The following is a 16,842-nucleotide window of genomic DNA, read 5'->3' as shown; positions in this document are numbered from 1 at the left end:
TCTCACTTTATGAATTAAATGGTAATTGGTTACACCTGCTAATTATCGTATATACTTGTGTAATAGTTGAATTTTGTAGACCAATTTTTAGGGTAAAATTTAGGGGTCAACTATTACACAGATACTATTTTTGGCCACAGTAAGTACCTGTGTCATCCGAGGCGTTGAGAACTCGGGTGGCCAGGACTGTGTGCTAAGTCCGTGTTCGGGGTGCTGGAAGCTTAGATGGGTGGCCAAGGGGATTGGGGGGGGGGGGGGGGAGCTAGGCGAGAATCCGCGCGGTCAGGGTGTCAGGAGCTCAGATGGGCGGCCGAGGGTCGAGATAAGGATCCGCGGTCAGGCCATCAGGAGCTCCAGTGGTTGGCGGCCGAGGAAAGGGTCTGTGGTTGGGGCGTCGGGAGCTCAGATGGGTGGGCAGCCGAGGTGAGGGCTCGCAGTCAGGGTGTCGGGAGATCGTATGGATAGGCAGCCAAGGTGAGGGTTCAGGGTTGGGGTATTGGGAGCTTGGATGGGTGGGCTGAGGATCTGCGGTCAGGGTGCTAGCTGTTTGGATGGGAGGGCAGCTGGGGCCAAAAATGGGGGGGGGGGGGGGGGGGGAGAGGTTGTCTTTTACACATGATATATAGAGAATACCAGACCTTTGGGCCAACAAAAGGGATCGACCTTTAGACGGTATCGACTATTACATACGTGTATGATACCAAGGAAGATGTTGCTGAATTTCAGTATCACGTAACTGAAATTCTGGAAGGGCAACTGAAGCAAGGACAAGTCACCTTACCCTGGATAGTTGTGGGAAAGTAACGAAAGGAACTTCAGAGGTTTGCCCATAATTTCAGATGCTCGAACACTCAATAATTACAAATGTCACACCCATTTTCAAAATCCCAGTTATTATGGACTAATCAGTTTTACCTCATGATGGGGAAGGTTAAGAATCAGGGCAGAACTGGCAACCATTTGAAAAGTGACATATGATTAAGAAAAGTAGCATTAATTTGTTAAAGGCAAATAATCAGCTCATGTTTTTAAAGAAGTAGTTTTGAGATATGAGGAAAATCCAGTTGAAGAGGAAAGTCTGGATTTCTAAAAGGCATTTAATAAAGTTTGTTGACAAGATTGAAGGAAGATGGAATATCTTCTGCTCTGGCAGAATGGATAGGAAACAGGCTAAGTAACTGGAGTGACTAGCAATAGGCTGGTTTTCAGATTGCAGGAGTCTATATTCTCAGATGACCTGCTCTAATTCTCTCATTCCTATGTGGAAACAGTGCACGTGGCAGAGGGAGATTTGACCAGTCAGACAAAAAAGGTTAAATAAAACAAAATGAGGGAATGGGGATAAGGAGTGGGCAGAGGTAGAGAGAATGGCACAGGCAGTGAGAAACAAAGAAAATAGAGGAAAATCATATGGTTAAATAGGGAGTTTGTATAAAGTAGAGGGTCAGGAAAAGGAAACAAGATTGTTCTAATTTGCTCTCTATTTGTCTTTAACTGCTCAAAAAGGTGATTGTGGTACATCTGCCATTTAAACATTTTATTACAAGTAGGATACAGATCGGCACCAAAAACTACAGTAGAAAAACCAAGGTTAAAATTGTCAGGAAAGGCTGAACAAGCTTTTCATAAAGAAGGCAAAGCTCAGAAGTGACCCAATTAAGGATTTTAGTGGAAGATTGTGATATTCCAGGTAGCTTCCACATAACCTGATTGGAAGTCTGTGACTAGTAGCGAGATCATTGCTAGGTCTGTTGTTTACGATACATATTAACTGGCTGCATCACAACCTAGTTTGGTCAACTGAGTACCCAAGAAAGCAGAAGGCTGCAAAAGGTAGCAAACCTGGCCAAATCCATCAAAGGCCCCTTTTCCCACTATCTATATGAGACACTGCCTGACAAAGACAGCCAAAATATTAAAAGCCAGGTCACAACCTCTTCTTGCGACTACTTTCAGGAGGAAGGTACAGAAGTCTGAACTCCAGCACCTATAGGTTCAAGAACAGTTATTTTTTCCCAATTGCTATCAGACTCTTAAACCTCCCCTTACTACACTAACTATAATAACTTCTCCGATAGCACAAAAAAGATCTCTCTGCACTACTGAAATGTATCTTTGTTTTGCACTACCGTAACTGAATATTTATTATCTCTTTCTGCATGGTAATTTAATGTATAATATTGGAGTTGTATTTTTTAAAATCAAAATACCTGTTTGGATGCAGCAAGTAAGGATCTTGGGCACAAGTACATTGTGCATGTGTATGACAATAAACTCACCATCATCATCAATGCGGATTTGAATAATCACGGCAGCAGGCCATCGTCTGTGCCTGCCATTAATGCTGAATGAAAATGAATGATCTAATTGTCATATACAGTACATTAGTACAATGTACAGATGCAATGAAAATCTTTCATGCTGCAGCCTCCCAGTTATACAAAACACACTAAAAAAAGAGTATAATTAATATGCCAAAAAGAGAAGAAAAGGCAATGAAGATACAAGCAAAAGAAAATAACATTCACAGTTGTCTTGTGGTGCAAAAGCTGTGTTCTGTTGGGAGGTACAGACAGATCTTTGGTAGTCTTGTAGCAGTTGTTATGGTGTGGTGATACAGGGAGGTAAGATCCTGAGAGTTGTTATTAAACACTGTTCTTGAACCTGGAGGTGCTGGTTTTTGGGCTTCTGTACCTTCTACCTTCTACAGTGAAGAGAGGCATGGTCATGGTGATGGGGGTCTTTTATGATATTGACAAACTTCTTGAGGTAGCATGTCTTTTTTTCCCACATTGTCTTTCGCCTACCTGAATTCAACTCACGCTGTTGGAATATCCTTCCATTTCTTTCTCACTCTATGTTTATCCAGCCGTTCCTTGAAGGAGTCTCGACTATGCACTTCAACCACTCCCAGTGGCAATAAGTTCCGCATTCGCACTGTTCTCTAGGGAAAGAAGTTTCCCTTGAATTTCTTGATGAATTTAACATATTTTTGACCTCTCGCTTTGTTCAACCCCATGAGTGGAAATAATTCATTGTTGACTCGATTAAACCCTTTGATGATCTTAAAAATCTTTGTTGGGTCAGCTCTCAGCCTATCCTTTTCTAGAAAAAAGCTTATCCAGTCTTTCTTGACAGTGTTAACATTTTAGTTCTTCTAAAGTATTTTTTACTACTCTACATTCCATTTATAATAAAATGAAGAGAGAACTTCACAACAATACAAGCAAAACAGACTTAAAGCATGCCAGTAGAGCATTCAAGAGAGAATTCATTCAGTGAGGCAGAATGGTTCACCTGTGCTGCGAAATTCAAACAATTTTACATCTTAGTCACAGGTTGACTTTCCTTGTCCACAGCATCGTTATTCTTAATCAATGGCTAGATTTCTCCATAAATAGCTCAAGCTAAAATCCTTTCACAAAAATATAGAGAGTCTTCTGGCTAAAAATACCACAGAACTATTACTACACTGGAGAAGGGCACTTTGGCCATCAAGTCTGTGTCTCTCCTAGTACAGCTATCCCATTCCCCTCCTCTTTTTACAGAGCCCTGTAAATTCTTCCTCAACTGCATATTCCGATCTCTTTTGAAACCTCTTGATTGACTTTATTTTTAACATTCCCAACGGCAGTGAGCCTCACCTGCTCTAAAATCACATTCGTGAAGAATTAAAAATCCCATACTTGGTGTGATGCATGCAATGTAACCACAGAATTATGGAGCAAGAAACAAAATGAAGCACTCATGGGGCATAATTTTCAATATCAAAATGAAGCAGTAGAACCGCCTCCAAATCATACAACAGTGAATCCCATAAAAATTCATTCCAAAAAATATTGAACTGGAGATGAGAAATGCATCCCAGTATTGTTAAGCTGTCCAACTACACAGCCCAAGCAAACACAAGGGACACAAAAGGACCCAAAATATAATTAACTGTTTGCTAATGGTGCTTGAGGGATTTCACTTATACCCAAGAACCACGAGATGTGAACCAAGGAATTCAGAGTCCTATGAACGCACATCCAAAATGGAAGGGAGGTAACTGACCATTATCACTCCTTGCCCCTTCAAATGGAGTCTTTACATTGATATGTTGTCTGATCCCCAAAGGTCATGGAGCAAAGTTCTGGACTATGATTTTACCCTCACATACTGTGAAGGCTGGAGTGCTGTGTCTGTAGTGAGTCAGGACATACTGTGTCTGTGAATTACTCCAGCTGGGTTGAAGCTTGACTGGGTTTCTATTCAGTTCATGTGATATCCAATGAGCTATGACCTGCAAGATGCACCAACAATTACATGCAACTTTTCACTGAACTTTTTATTTCACTTTCACAGATCTTATCTTTATGCATAAAAATCCAGGATGGCCATAGATTATGAAATGATGATTATTTACCAATTTAGTTTTGTCCCACTCCACTTACCGTGCTGATATCCATTCCTATTGGCGCCTGTGTTTGGTTCATTGGAGGTGACTGTGGCACTGTGGCTGCCTGCTTCTGTCCACTGATCTGCTGTACTTGTGAGCTCTGAGCCAGGTTGCTGGAGCTCTGCGACTGTGGCTGTGTTGTCTGTTGCGTGAAAAATGGATATGCAGGAAGGTGCTGCTCCAACGCTAGAGCATCCATAGCGACAGCCTACAATAAAACATAAATTCATTACCCTGTCACCCGTTTCCATAGTGCAACAAAGAAAAACTTTTCCAAAGTACACAAACAATGCTACACTACTGGGCACTCGTTAGAAAGGTAGGTCTGCACTGTTAACTGCTCTCATTGCATGGTGGATTGGTGAGCAAAGGGGACAAGGGATGTTTAACATTGTCCTTCTGGACTTTACTGGCAATTATTGGTACTTCTCGTTGCCATTGAATTGATGACACATTTCAGGAGTTAACTACATTGATGGCCCAAGAGTTAATTATAGGTCACGTCAGGTCAGCGTGAAGCAAATAGATTTGTATAACAACTTGCTAGTTTCATTGTTACCCCTTTGAGACCAACTTTTTTGTAAATTCCAGATTTAATTAATGATTTAACATTTAAATTTCAGCCACTTGCTCATTAACTTAACTAACTTGTGGTTTTGATCTCGCAATAAACCATATAACCATTTACGGAGCGGAAACAGGCCATGTTGGCCTTTCGAGTCCGCACCGGTAAAATGACTGGCTTTTGTACAGAAAAGCAGACAGAATTCCTAACCAATGTAAAGACAGCCCATCTTGCCAAGACCTCTAATGAGATCACCTGCCAAACCCTCGACCTCCACCAATTTGAAGGACATGTGCAGAAGATACAAGGAAACCCTGTCTGCAGGTTCTCCTCTGAGACACACATCATGCATAGTGAGAAAGATATCAATTATCTTTTATCCATCACTGTATCTAAATTCTGGATCTTCTTACAGAAGGGCAACTTTTCAAGGGCAATAAATGCTGCACTTGTCGATAATGCCCTTATCCCAAAACCCACGACCAAACACTTAGTGTAAGGGAGAAAAAGTAAGTGTTATGTTGGGATCCAATATGAGATAGCAGAATGAATAGAAAATTGGCTTCATGGTAGAAAGCAGAGGTTGATGGTGGAAGCTCTGGAGACCTGTGGGTATCACAGGATTCGGCATTCGGCCCACTGATGTTCGTTATCGGTATGATTTAGATGAAAACATACATGGCATGTTTAGAAAGTTTGCAAATGACACTTAAGTATTTGGTAATGTAGATAGTAAAGATAGTTACCAATGATTGCAGCAGGATCTTGATCAGCTTAAGTCCATCATCTTCAGTTTTATCAGGTCGCCTTGATATCCAACTCAGTGAAATGCTGCCTTTAAGTCAAGAGCAGTCACTCTCACCTTACCTCTAGAATTCGGCTTTGTGGTCCATGTTTAGACTGTGGCTGTGAGAAATATTCTCTACTGAACCACAGTGATGTTGCTGTAACCTGAAGGGCAGCCTTTCTCACGCACAACAGTAATTCAGTTTGAATTGGAGTAATAACAAGGATTACAACTAAATGATCCTGACAAAACTCAGACTTAGCATCCCTGAAAAATGCAACGTTGACAAGAAAATGCCAGCGTTATGGCCGCACAAGAACAGTTTAGTTAGAGGCCTGGTGGTTCAAGCAACACTAGTTAGCAGCACTCGAACTCAAATTTTTTTGGATGTTGGCCAAAAGATTGGTTAATGGAGATCAGTAAGGGAAAGGCACAGCATACTTCCTCCATAGATGAATATTTTATTCAGATTTGAGAGTAATGGTAGAGTGTGGGATATGTTCAGCCAATAGATTACAAATTCTACTCCTGCCATTAAATCTATTCCGAATCTATACCATATATCAGAGCAGGACTCCAACATCACATTTCTGTTGCTACGATGAGGCGTGCCTTAGTCTCTTGTCACAAAGAGATGAAATGTCAACAGATAGATCAGTGAGAATTATATAGATATATATATATATATATATATATTTAGTAGGCTTCTCACCCTTGTTTCTCTCACAATTAGCTACAGATCCACTCTGGCAAATACTGAACTCATTCAGTTTGCTCAGTGTTAGTGTTACCAAGCTATCTTTAGTAGTGTCTACCAGAGCACATTCTGTCTTTTTGCTGGTTTCAAGTGCTTCCTCCAGGTGGTGTTCAACATGGATATGTACCAAGAGTTGAGACAGGACACTGGGAGCAACTAGCAAGAGTTTGATAGGATTATTTGAATGTGAAGTTGCCCAGTGTGACTGTCCCTATCATCTCCTCATCATACACTTCAAACTGATCTCCCAAACTCGACAATTTTCTACTGTCTTGTAATTCAGTAAACCAGCATTGTCATGTTAGAATCAGAATCAGGTTGTCGTGAACATGTGTTGTTTTGCGGCAACAGTATTGTGCAGGGCAAAGTGCAAAAATTACAATTCCGTAAACACAAGAATTTGAAAAACAACTAGCCAGTGCAAAAAGAGAAAGAGTGAGGTAGTGGCTATAGGTTCAATGTCCATTCAGAAATCTGATGGTGGAGGGGAAGAAGCTGTTTTTGTAATGTGTGTGGGTTTTCAAGCTCCCATACCTCCGACCTGATGGCGGCAGTGAGAAAAGGGCATGGCCTGGGTGGTGAAGGTCCTTGATGATAGAAGCTGCTTTTTTGAGGCACCGCCTCTTTAAAGTGTTCGTCACGGAGTGGAGACTGATGCCCATGATGAATGCTGGCCAAGTTTACAACTCTCTGTAGCCTGTGCTGTCCTCTGCATTGGGATTTCCATACCAGACCGTAATGCAACATCAGAATTCTCTCCATGGTACCCCTGTAGAAATTTGCAAGTCTTTGGTGACGTACCAAATCTCCTCAAACTCCTAACAAAATACACCCATTGGTCTGCCTTCTTCATGACTGCATCAACATGATGGCCCCAGTATAGATCTTCAGAGATGACGAACCAGGAATTTGAAATTTAAGCTTACCTTTAGGACAGGGAATATATAAGAATGGTGATGGAAGTGCCTACGTTAATGGTCATTGCATTTATACTAAACCTATATATATTGTGGTACAACTGAAATTGTGAATGACTATGACCAGTGTGATTCCTTCATTGCCAGACTTCAAGAATAAAACTGAAACCTGAATAAATTGTTTGAAGCTTAATCTTTATCCTTTTGTTATCGTCTTAATATATTACTTTTTTGAAACTATGCCACATCTTGGATGGAAACCTTTACCTCACAGACAGTACCTGTGTGATTGGAGAGAGTGGCGAGAGAGCTGGCGACATCTGAAGTTGCTGCTGCCGTCTTCGTGAGTCTGTGCTGACTGGTACGGTGAGAGGGGTTGCTGTAGGCTGCCGACTCTGGAGTGACCCTGTCACTGATCCTTGTGATGTTGTCAAGCCTAAAATCGACGCAAGATGTTACTGAGATTGGAAAATTACACAGCGATCAGTAGTACTTTGCAGAAACTCTGCTCTCGGTCGCACCCACTGCTCAGAGAGCAGCCAGCTAACTAGTCAGTGCTGCTCTCACTAAAGTGAGCAGATAAAAAGCAGATACCAGAGTTCTTCTTATCTGCGTGTTTCATATGCTTTTTTGCTTAACGATACAAAGCCTATCAGGGTCACCCTGGAAGAATAATCAGTCTTCTACAAACTCACTTCCCTTCCCACTCACCCAGAAGAGCTAGTGTCTAAATTATTCTACCAAGACGAGTGCCCTCCCTAATGCTTGGGACAAATAAATTTTTCCCCTTTATTTGTCCCTGTGCTCCAGTTTTAATTTTGTAATCAAACAATTCACAAGTAATCAAAGTGCACATTCCACATTTTATTCGGTTATTTGTCTACTTTTTGGTTTGACTATGTAATACATTTCAGGGCACCATAATGTTCAGGATATTTGGCTTCACAGGTGTTCGTGAGTACTTGGGTATATTCAATTGGTTCATTGATGGAGGTATAAGAGAGCTAAGCTTGCTTCTGTTAGATGCAAACCATGGCAAACGTGGTATGCTTTAGATCTTGGGCAGTTCCTTTACTCCTTCACACTTTGCTCTTGCCATCATTCTGATACAGGTTAATCTTAGTCTCATCTGCCCACGACCTTTTTTCCAGAATTCTGCAAGCTCTTTTAAATACTTCCTGCAAACTATAATTTGGCCATCCTGTTTCTGTGGGTAACTAGTGGTTTACATCTTGCAGCATAGCCTCTGTATTTCTGTTCATGAAATCTTCTGCAGACAGTAAGTAGTCATTGACACATCCACACCTGCCTCCTGAAGAGTGTTTCTGATCTGTTGGACAGGCATTTGGGGATTTTTCTTCATTATAAGAATCCTTCTGTCATCAGCAAGTGGAGATCTTCCTTGGCCAACCAGTCCCTTTGTGATCACTGAGCTCACTAGTATGTTCTTTCTTCTTAATGATGTTCCAAACTGATCTGGGTAATCCTAAGGTTTGGGCAATGTCTCTTACTGTTTTATTCTTGTTTTTCAGCCTCATAACGGCTTCTTTGACTTTCATTGGCACAACTCTGATCCTCAGGTTGCAACTAGAAACTCCAAAGGTGATCAAAAGTTTAGAAGCAAGCCTAGCTCTCTTCTACCTGCAACAATGAAGCAAACCTACCTGAGTACTTAAACATACCTGAGTACTCACAAACACCTGTGAAGCCAAATGTCCAAAACATTACGGTGCCCTGAAATGAGGGGACTATGTATAAATAGTGCTGTCATTTCAAACCAAATGTATAAAAATAACCTTGAATAAAATCTGGAATGTGCACTTTAATTACATGTGAATTGTTTTATTATAAATTATAAATTGTGGAGCATAGGGGCAAATAAAGGAAAATAATTGTCTTTGTCCAAAACATTATGGAGGACACTGTAACATATTCTAAACACAGTGGGACTAATTCCATCCTGGCTGTTGATGCAGAACACCAAACATATAACCTACTGTTTACTACTAATAATCTTTCACATACCCTGGCTGTTAGTACTGAGTCCCAGATGGTTCATGTTTGCTGTCAGGTTTCCGGTACTGTTTGCACTCCCCAGTGTTGGGAATGTCGACTCCTCTGGGTCTAGTGGGGTGGGGAGGGGTGGTGGGAAGTGGATATTTGTGAGGTCTGGCAGCGATCCACCAGTGTTATGGGCAGCAGGAATCAGCGATGTGGTATTTTCTTGGTCTGCTGATGGGAAAATACTGTAAAGGAAAAACATTTAAAGAATGAAGTCTTGGAACTACATTCTCTAATTACATGCACTCATGTAGGAAAGGAGAAATTAAACTCACTTGATTCCTGGGACTTCACACGATTTTGGCCTTGATGACACAGACTGTGGATTAAATTAAGAAATGAATTAAACTAGCAATCACCATTGCTAAAAGCAGCATGAGCAAAGCCCGATAACATACTATTTCTTTGCTCTCCAACATTTCAACTCCCTCCATTTAGAGGGCCCTTATTTTTTATTTTCAAAACTGTGTAAGATTACCCTAATATCTATCAAACTCTAAATGAATTAAATTCCTGATTAATTAGTCAGTGGATTAGCCACAACGTACAAGAATTAGACAGGAACCATTGTTTTTCTATTGAATAAATAAAATTATTTAAACTCTTTAACAAACTTATTTTCTATTTTTAATTTCCATTTCTACCTTTACGAGCTAAAATCCAGAGCAATAGAACACAGATGTTGAATCTATATTCTTTCTGTGGTCCATCCAGTCCTTTGGATATTTTGTAAAGATAATGCCAAAGCAATGTGGAATTCTAAAACATCTATAACACAGGGGCCTATTCAGCCAATCACGTTGGAGGATAATAAAAAAAAACAAACCCAACCAGTCTCATCCAACTTCCAGCACTTAATTCACAGACCTCGACTGCAAAAAATGGCTACAACTTATTATCCAAATAGCAAAAAATTAGTTAAGTTATGTATCTAGTTTGCAAAAGACTTGCTTACTAAAATCCATCAGATTAATTTTTAAGACAGAGGTAACAAGAGCAGGTATAGGCCAAATGGCCCTTCAAGCCTGCTCTGCCATTCAGTAAAATCAGAGCTGATCCAAACCTTGGCTTCAACACCTACTTCCCAAGTCTCCCAATATACTTTGACTCCCATGTTGTATGAAATATCAATCAATCTTAGACTTGAATATGTTCAAATGACAGCAACTCCATAATGATGGAGTTACAACTCTCTGAAGGAGGAAATTCTTCCCTATCTCTTCGATAGTTGACTACTTGTTCGGAAACTAGGCTCCCAATTCTAGTTACCATCCACTGCTGAAACAGACTCTGTGTCTACATAGGCAATCCATATCAGAATCTTGGGTTTCTAAGAGGCCACCTATCCTTCTTCTGATTTACTATAATAGGTCCAACCCACTCAACTTTTCCTCATACATTATATTAACCCCTTCATTCCAGCAATTAACTTAATGGATCTCTGCACTGCCTCCAATACAAATGTAAAGACAAAAACTATGCTACTACTGTCGAAATTTGTCTCAAATCTTCCCAATTCTTAAATTTCATACCTCTTGTGTTAAAGGTTTAATTACCTGATGAAATGCACGCCAAACCATTTCTGTTTCATGTTTTGTAATCATACAATTTAAATAATAATTCACTTTCCTTCTAAAGTCAATATCCTGACATTACCCTTTATTAAATTCCATCTGCCATTCATTTAACCTATATATGTTGGTATGTATTATAGTAAATCTTTGTGATTTCCTTGTCACTTGATATCTCACGAGTCTTTGCATCATCAATAAATCTGGGTGCAGTGCACTTGATCAATCACATTAATACTGTAAATGGTTGAGCAGCCAACAGTGATCCCTGTGATACCCCAGTTTTCTAATCCTCTTTCTCCATAATCTAGATAACTTTGTTAAAGCTTATATCTGACATATCCACCATCTCTGTTCCACTAGCTTTGACTCTGGAATGCAAGTCATCAGATCCAGTGTATTTACTGTCCTTTCATCCCATTAATTTGAATATAACACTGAAAAATCCAATTAATTATTTATAATCACTGCCAAATTTCTATTTCCTTACATTCATTCTTCATTCTCATCCTTTAAAGTACCATCTCAGATTCCTGGCCTGTTGGGTTGCCCTTCAAGGAGAGATTATGTAGACTGGGTCTACTCAGAGAATTAGAGATGTTTTTCAACAAAACCTACTCAATTCTTACAAGGCCTGACTAGGTGGATTCAGTTCATGATTCTTTTAGTTGAGTTATCAAGATCTCAAGATATCAAGTCTCAAAATGAGGGATCAGCCATTCAGATGAGAAGAAACCTCTTCACCCAGCAGATGGTGAATTCTCAACACAGCCGAGAAAGCTCAGTGCCTAAGTGTATTAACATATTGAGAACAGTAAAATTTTAAATATTAAGGGAATCAAGTAGCATGGAATTAGTGCAGATAAGTATAACAAATGTGAATGATCAGCCATGATCTTAATGAATGGAGAAGCTCTAGCTTGAAATTGCCTACTCCTGCTTCCATTTCTAATGTTCTTTTGCAGGTCACACCTCTTCAATACATACAGGGCTTTTTAAGTGGGATACATAGTGGGTAAGTTAATGGTCTAGCAGTTAGAATAAAGGATTATTTATCCAGTAACGTGTTGAAACCGCCCCCTCCCCCCAACAACCACTCCACAACAATGGCACTGGGCCAGTTAAATTTAAATGATCTCATGGCAACCAAGAGACCTTAGATTATTCTAAAATTTCACCTGCTTCACTAGGGTCCTGCATTAAATAAAATCTGCTATTTTATCCCCTTCTAGCCTATGTGACTTCAGGCCCTTCAATATGATTATTTTTTAATTGACTACCCTTCTCAAAGGCATTTAGGGATTATTAATAAATGCCAATTTTGCTAGCAATAGTCATGAGAAAATAAATAATATTTTGAATGCATCAAGTGTTTCTGCCTCCACTGCTCTTTCAGCATGAGATCTGAAATATGTTGTCCTCATCTCCCATTTAATCCTTTGATCAACATTTAATAAATTGGGCATACCACATCAGTTACAAACAGTTTCACTACCTCAGCAAGGGGAAGAAAAGGAGAAGTGCTATGCTATTTCCCAATAACTGCTGAGAGGCGAGTCCTGACAAAGAAGCAACTACAAAATGAAAGACAGGTTACATAATAGAGATGATGAATTTCCAACATGTCTTGGATCAGGTGGTGCATGGCAGACTCAGGATGACAGTAAATCAGCATGGAATTGGGACAAGAAGCAGAATAAATAATAGCCTTTTTACGAAATCAAGAGCGGGCTTAAAGGTGGTAACTTGGAAAGAGATGGCCAGTGGTGTTCCACTAGGATTGTTTTACGACCAATACTGTTCACTAGTGTTCATTTCTAGAAGAACAGAACTGAAAATCAGAGAAACCAAATCATGCTTCATCAGATTTCCACCCATCCCACCAACAACCCGATTACCCCTATAAGATCAAGCTAGAGGCTTCACTGCTGTAGCTATTGACACAAAACAGAGTGGCCACAAACAACAACTATGTCTCAGACAATGGAACATTAAAGCTTTGCACTCAGACTCCCCTGATGATCTTTTGACAACTTCTATCAGTTGGACCACGAAGGACTGTGATCAGTTGTGTCCTCCATTATTATAAAAATGATATGGAGATTATAAAGCGGATGGAGAAAATGCAATAAAAGATTAATGACTAGAATTGAGAAGGTAGAACTATCAGTGTCACCGATTAGATCCTTATCTTTAAAAATAAAGTTGAGAATGTGCATGTACACTTGAAGACTGTGGCATGGAAAGATATGGGCCTTGTGCTACAAGGTGGGATTAGACAGACAGCTCCTTTGATTGAAACATATATGGTGAGCTGAAGATGTCATAAATCTTTGATTTCTCCAACCAGATGGATATCATTACACATAAGTTTGATGACTAGACACAAGGGAAACATTTCACCTACGCTCATAGCTAAAAACAGGGGCCATAAATACAAGATTGTCTCTGCTCTGTCTAATTTCAAATTTACAACAAACTATGTGACCAAATGAATTATTGCACTGCAACAGATGGACTGATTGAGGCAAATAGGTGAGATACATTCAATGGAAGATACACGAAGATAAAAGGATCATAATGATATGGCGACAGGGTTAGAATGAAAGAAGTAGGATAAGGCTTTTGAGGTGCAGAAACACTGGCAGAGACCATGTGGACTGACTATCTTGTTTATGTGTTATAAATATATGCAAATTAAAAAGATTTAATCTTCAGGTAGCTCTACATAATGTCCCATCTAAATCTGCACAAATCCTAAGACAGGGAACCCAGAAGTTTAAGGTGGAATCAGTAAAACAGTAGAATTTAAGTTTTATAAAATGTTTCTGTTGCACTACATAGGTGAAGGAGGAATCACAATACAAGGAAGAGAATGAGTCGTCCTCAACAAAGATGCTTACTCAATCAATAATACGGAAATAGTTTAATACAGTAATCAGTTTAAAAGTTAATAGGCATGGAGTGCAATGGGATGTCCCAGACCTGTAAAAACTATCACAGAAGAACATTTCTAACAATGCAGTACAGCAGTGAAGAGCAGGATTTCCTAATTAATCCTGTACAATATATAAAAGAAAAATTAATGCATCAATTTAAAAAATAGAAATTTGAAAAGAAAATGGTAGAAGTAATTTTATTCATCAATTATATTTAACTCTAGAAAAATTAAGGAGATATAATTATATCTCTTTGCATTTATGTTTTAGATGTTATAAGGATGTGGGTTCTTTTTTTTACATTCTACTTGGTCATGTGAAACATTTTTGGAATAGATGTAAGTAGATTTTAGAAGTTATTCTGAAAGTGAAATTTTCATTAGATCCTTTAGTATTTTTGTTGGGTAATATTAAAAGGATCAGTTTAGAATTAAAATTAAATAGATTTCAAGTTGCTTTTTTCAGATTGGCATTAGCTGTGGCTAGAAAATGTCTGGCAATTACTTGCAAAAATTAGACTGATTTGAGTATTCAGAGATGGCATATGGAGTTGAGGTCTTGTATTCCATCGGAGAACATTTAATTTACGTGATCATTATCTTTTTTATCATAAAACTTGGAGCCTGTGTTTGGACTACATGGGGTTGAATTATTAAATCCCCTCACCGCACAGTTGTGGTGTTACTCCAAACCATGGTAATTAACAGATAAATGTTGCTGTTATGCTGCTATTCCTTTTTTTTTCTTTCATTCTTCTTTTGGGGTAGGTTAGAGGGGGGTGGGGGGGCTTGGTTTTAAAATATCATGTATGTATTTTTTGATTTGTTGCATCGTGATTCAATAAATAAACTTTTCAAAAAAAAGAGAGTGGAAGAAGTGACATTAAAGCTGATGAATCTACAGAAAATAACCAATCTTCAATGATACAAATCACAGGACTGGATGCTGGTCGTCATTTCCTGTGTTTTCAACTCATGCTTGACAAATTAAACAATTAATGGCTTACTGTACCTTTTTGTTGTCCCATAGCTGCTTGGATAAGGACTTATCATTGTCAGATGTATTCTCCTCCATCCCAGGAACCGTTAACAGTAATACTAAGTGATGAAAGAAAGAGAGGGAGAGAGAAACATACAATAAATGGGCATGAGGGAGGACTTGCACTGTGCAGGGAAGAGCTTGTGCTGCATGGATGAAGGAGGAATCACAATGTAGGGAAGAGGATCACTCCTCCTCAATGAGCTATATGCTTTTGAGAATGCCCTAACAGGAGCTACAAGGCAAGTGGCTTATGTCTAAAATGATAACGGTGTTAAAATAAACAGCAGTCCATACCAGTAGACTAAATCCAGAATCCATCTAGGGCGCAGAACAGAACCTTACTGAGTTTTCTTTATCTTTCTAGCATCATTCTCTTTCTACCAGATGCTACTCCCAGAATCCATCTAGGGCGCAGAACAGAACCTTACTGAGTTTGCTTTATCTTTCTAGCATCATTCTCTTTCTACCAGATGCTACTCCCAGAATCCATCTAGGGCGCAGAACAGAACCTTACTGAGTTTGCTTTATCTTTCTAGCATCATTCTCTTTCCACCAGATGCTACTCCCAGAATCCATCTAGGGCGCAGAACAGAACCTTACTGAGTTTGCTTTATCTTTCTAGCATCATTCTCTTTCTACAGATGCTACTCAACTGCTGAAGTTTGAAATATTTTCTATTTTTAATCCAAATTAACAGGATGATTTTTTTTTTTGATGTTCATGTTGCAATGAATTCTAGTTTGAATCAAGCCAAGTCTGCATACTTACTAACAATCTGAAATTATCATCTCTCAAAATTATGTAGATCTGCATCAAGCCTATCTATTAATCCATTCTGAATCCACTATTCACAACCTACATCCTGGAAATTTTAATTGAGATGGTGAAGCTAAAAAGATTTGAAATGAATGGCAGCAGAGCTGACAGCCAATCTGAATGGTCTCCCTACAAAACTGTATGGCCCTGGACTTCCTGCTTGCAGCTGAGTGCAGTATCTGAGATGTTCCTGGTAAGGAATGCTGCACCTACATTCCCAACGAGTCAGGTAACATCGCGTACCTGGCTGAACATATAAGAGAGTAGGTGAGCAAAATTCAAAAAGGGACCAGTTCTTACAGCATGACACCTCCTGGGGGAACTATTGGTCAATCAGAGCACTGAGAGGTTCGTGGGCCACTATCATCCACTGGGCAACTACTGTCGCTGTCTTCATGGTCAGGCTATATCTGGTTTGTTGTGTTTGTCAATTCATCAAGCATGCTCCCAGTCTGGACTAGAACTTGGTGTGATTCATGGTATGCCTTGGCTTCCAAGGGGTAGAACGTAGTATGGATTGTAGAGAGTCATTTGACCTGTCCAGCTGGATCCTGGTTGCAATGTGTATTGGAAATGGCCATGTGACCTGTCCAGCTGGAACCTGGTTGGAAGCCACCACATCTGTCAATCAAGGTCAAGATCACCCATTCTGAGTACTTACCTTGCAAATGGCCTTTTCAGAAGATCACACAGGTCACCTCTGGCTCTGTTAATTAATTGGGCTGTGGGAGTGGGATAGGTCCAGCAGTGGGATATAAAGCCTGAGAAGTGGAACTGCTGGGTCCCTTTTCCCCAAGGAACAAACATGAGCTCCAACCAGGTCACAGACCAGAGCCGATGCTGGAGAATCAAGATCAAGCTGTGTGCCAGTAACAGGTGCGGGCCTTTGTGGTGTCCACTGGTTAATCATCATTCTTTTTCCTTATTTAATGTTGATGCTGTACCTTCAC

General features: G+C 39.7%; 1 protein-coding gene across 3 annotated transcripts in view; it reads right to left on the bottom strand.

Annotated features, from left to right (window-relative positions):
• The window catches only part of LOC138758591 (CREB-regulated transcription coactivator 1-like), a 57,961-nt gene that overhangs the window by 14,720 nt on the left and 26,399 nt on the right, over nt 1-16,842 (bottom strand). For all 3 annotated transcript variants that reach the window (XM_069927769.1, XM_069927770.1, XM_069927771.1), the window contains exons 6-10: nt 15,047-15,132; nt 9,801-9,844; nt 9,490-9,710; nt 7,746-7,900; nt 4,434-4,646 (exon numbers count right to left, since the gene is read on the bottom strand). In XM_069927769.1, coding sequence (XP_069783870.1) covers nt 4,434-4,646; nt 7,746-7,900; nt 9,490-9,710; nt 9,801-9,844; nt 15,047-15,132 — 719 coding nt within the window. The remainder of the gene's footprint in view (nt 1-4,433; nt 4,647-7,745; nt 7,901-9,489; nt 9,711-9,800; nt 9,845-15,046; nt 15,133-16,842) is intronic.

This window comes from Narcine bancroftii, chromosome 3, assembly GCF_036971445.1.
Source record: "Narcine bancroftii isolate sNarBan1 chromosome 3, sNarBan1.hap1, whole genome shotgun sequence".
Lineage (NCBI taxonomy): Eukaryota > Metazoa > Chordata > Chondrichthyes > Torpediniformes > Narcinidae > Narcine > Narcine bancroftii.
Note: the sequence above shows the minus strand (reverse complement) of the source record. Positions and strands in the feature narration are given on the sequence as shown.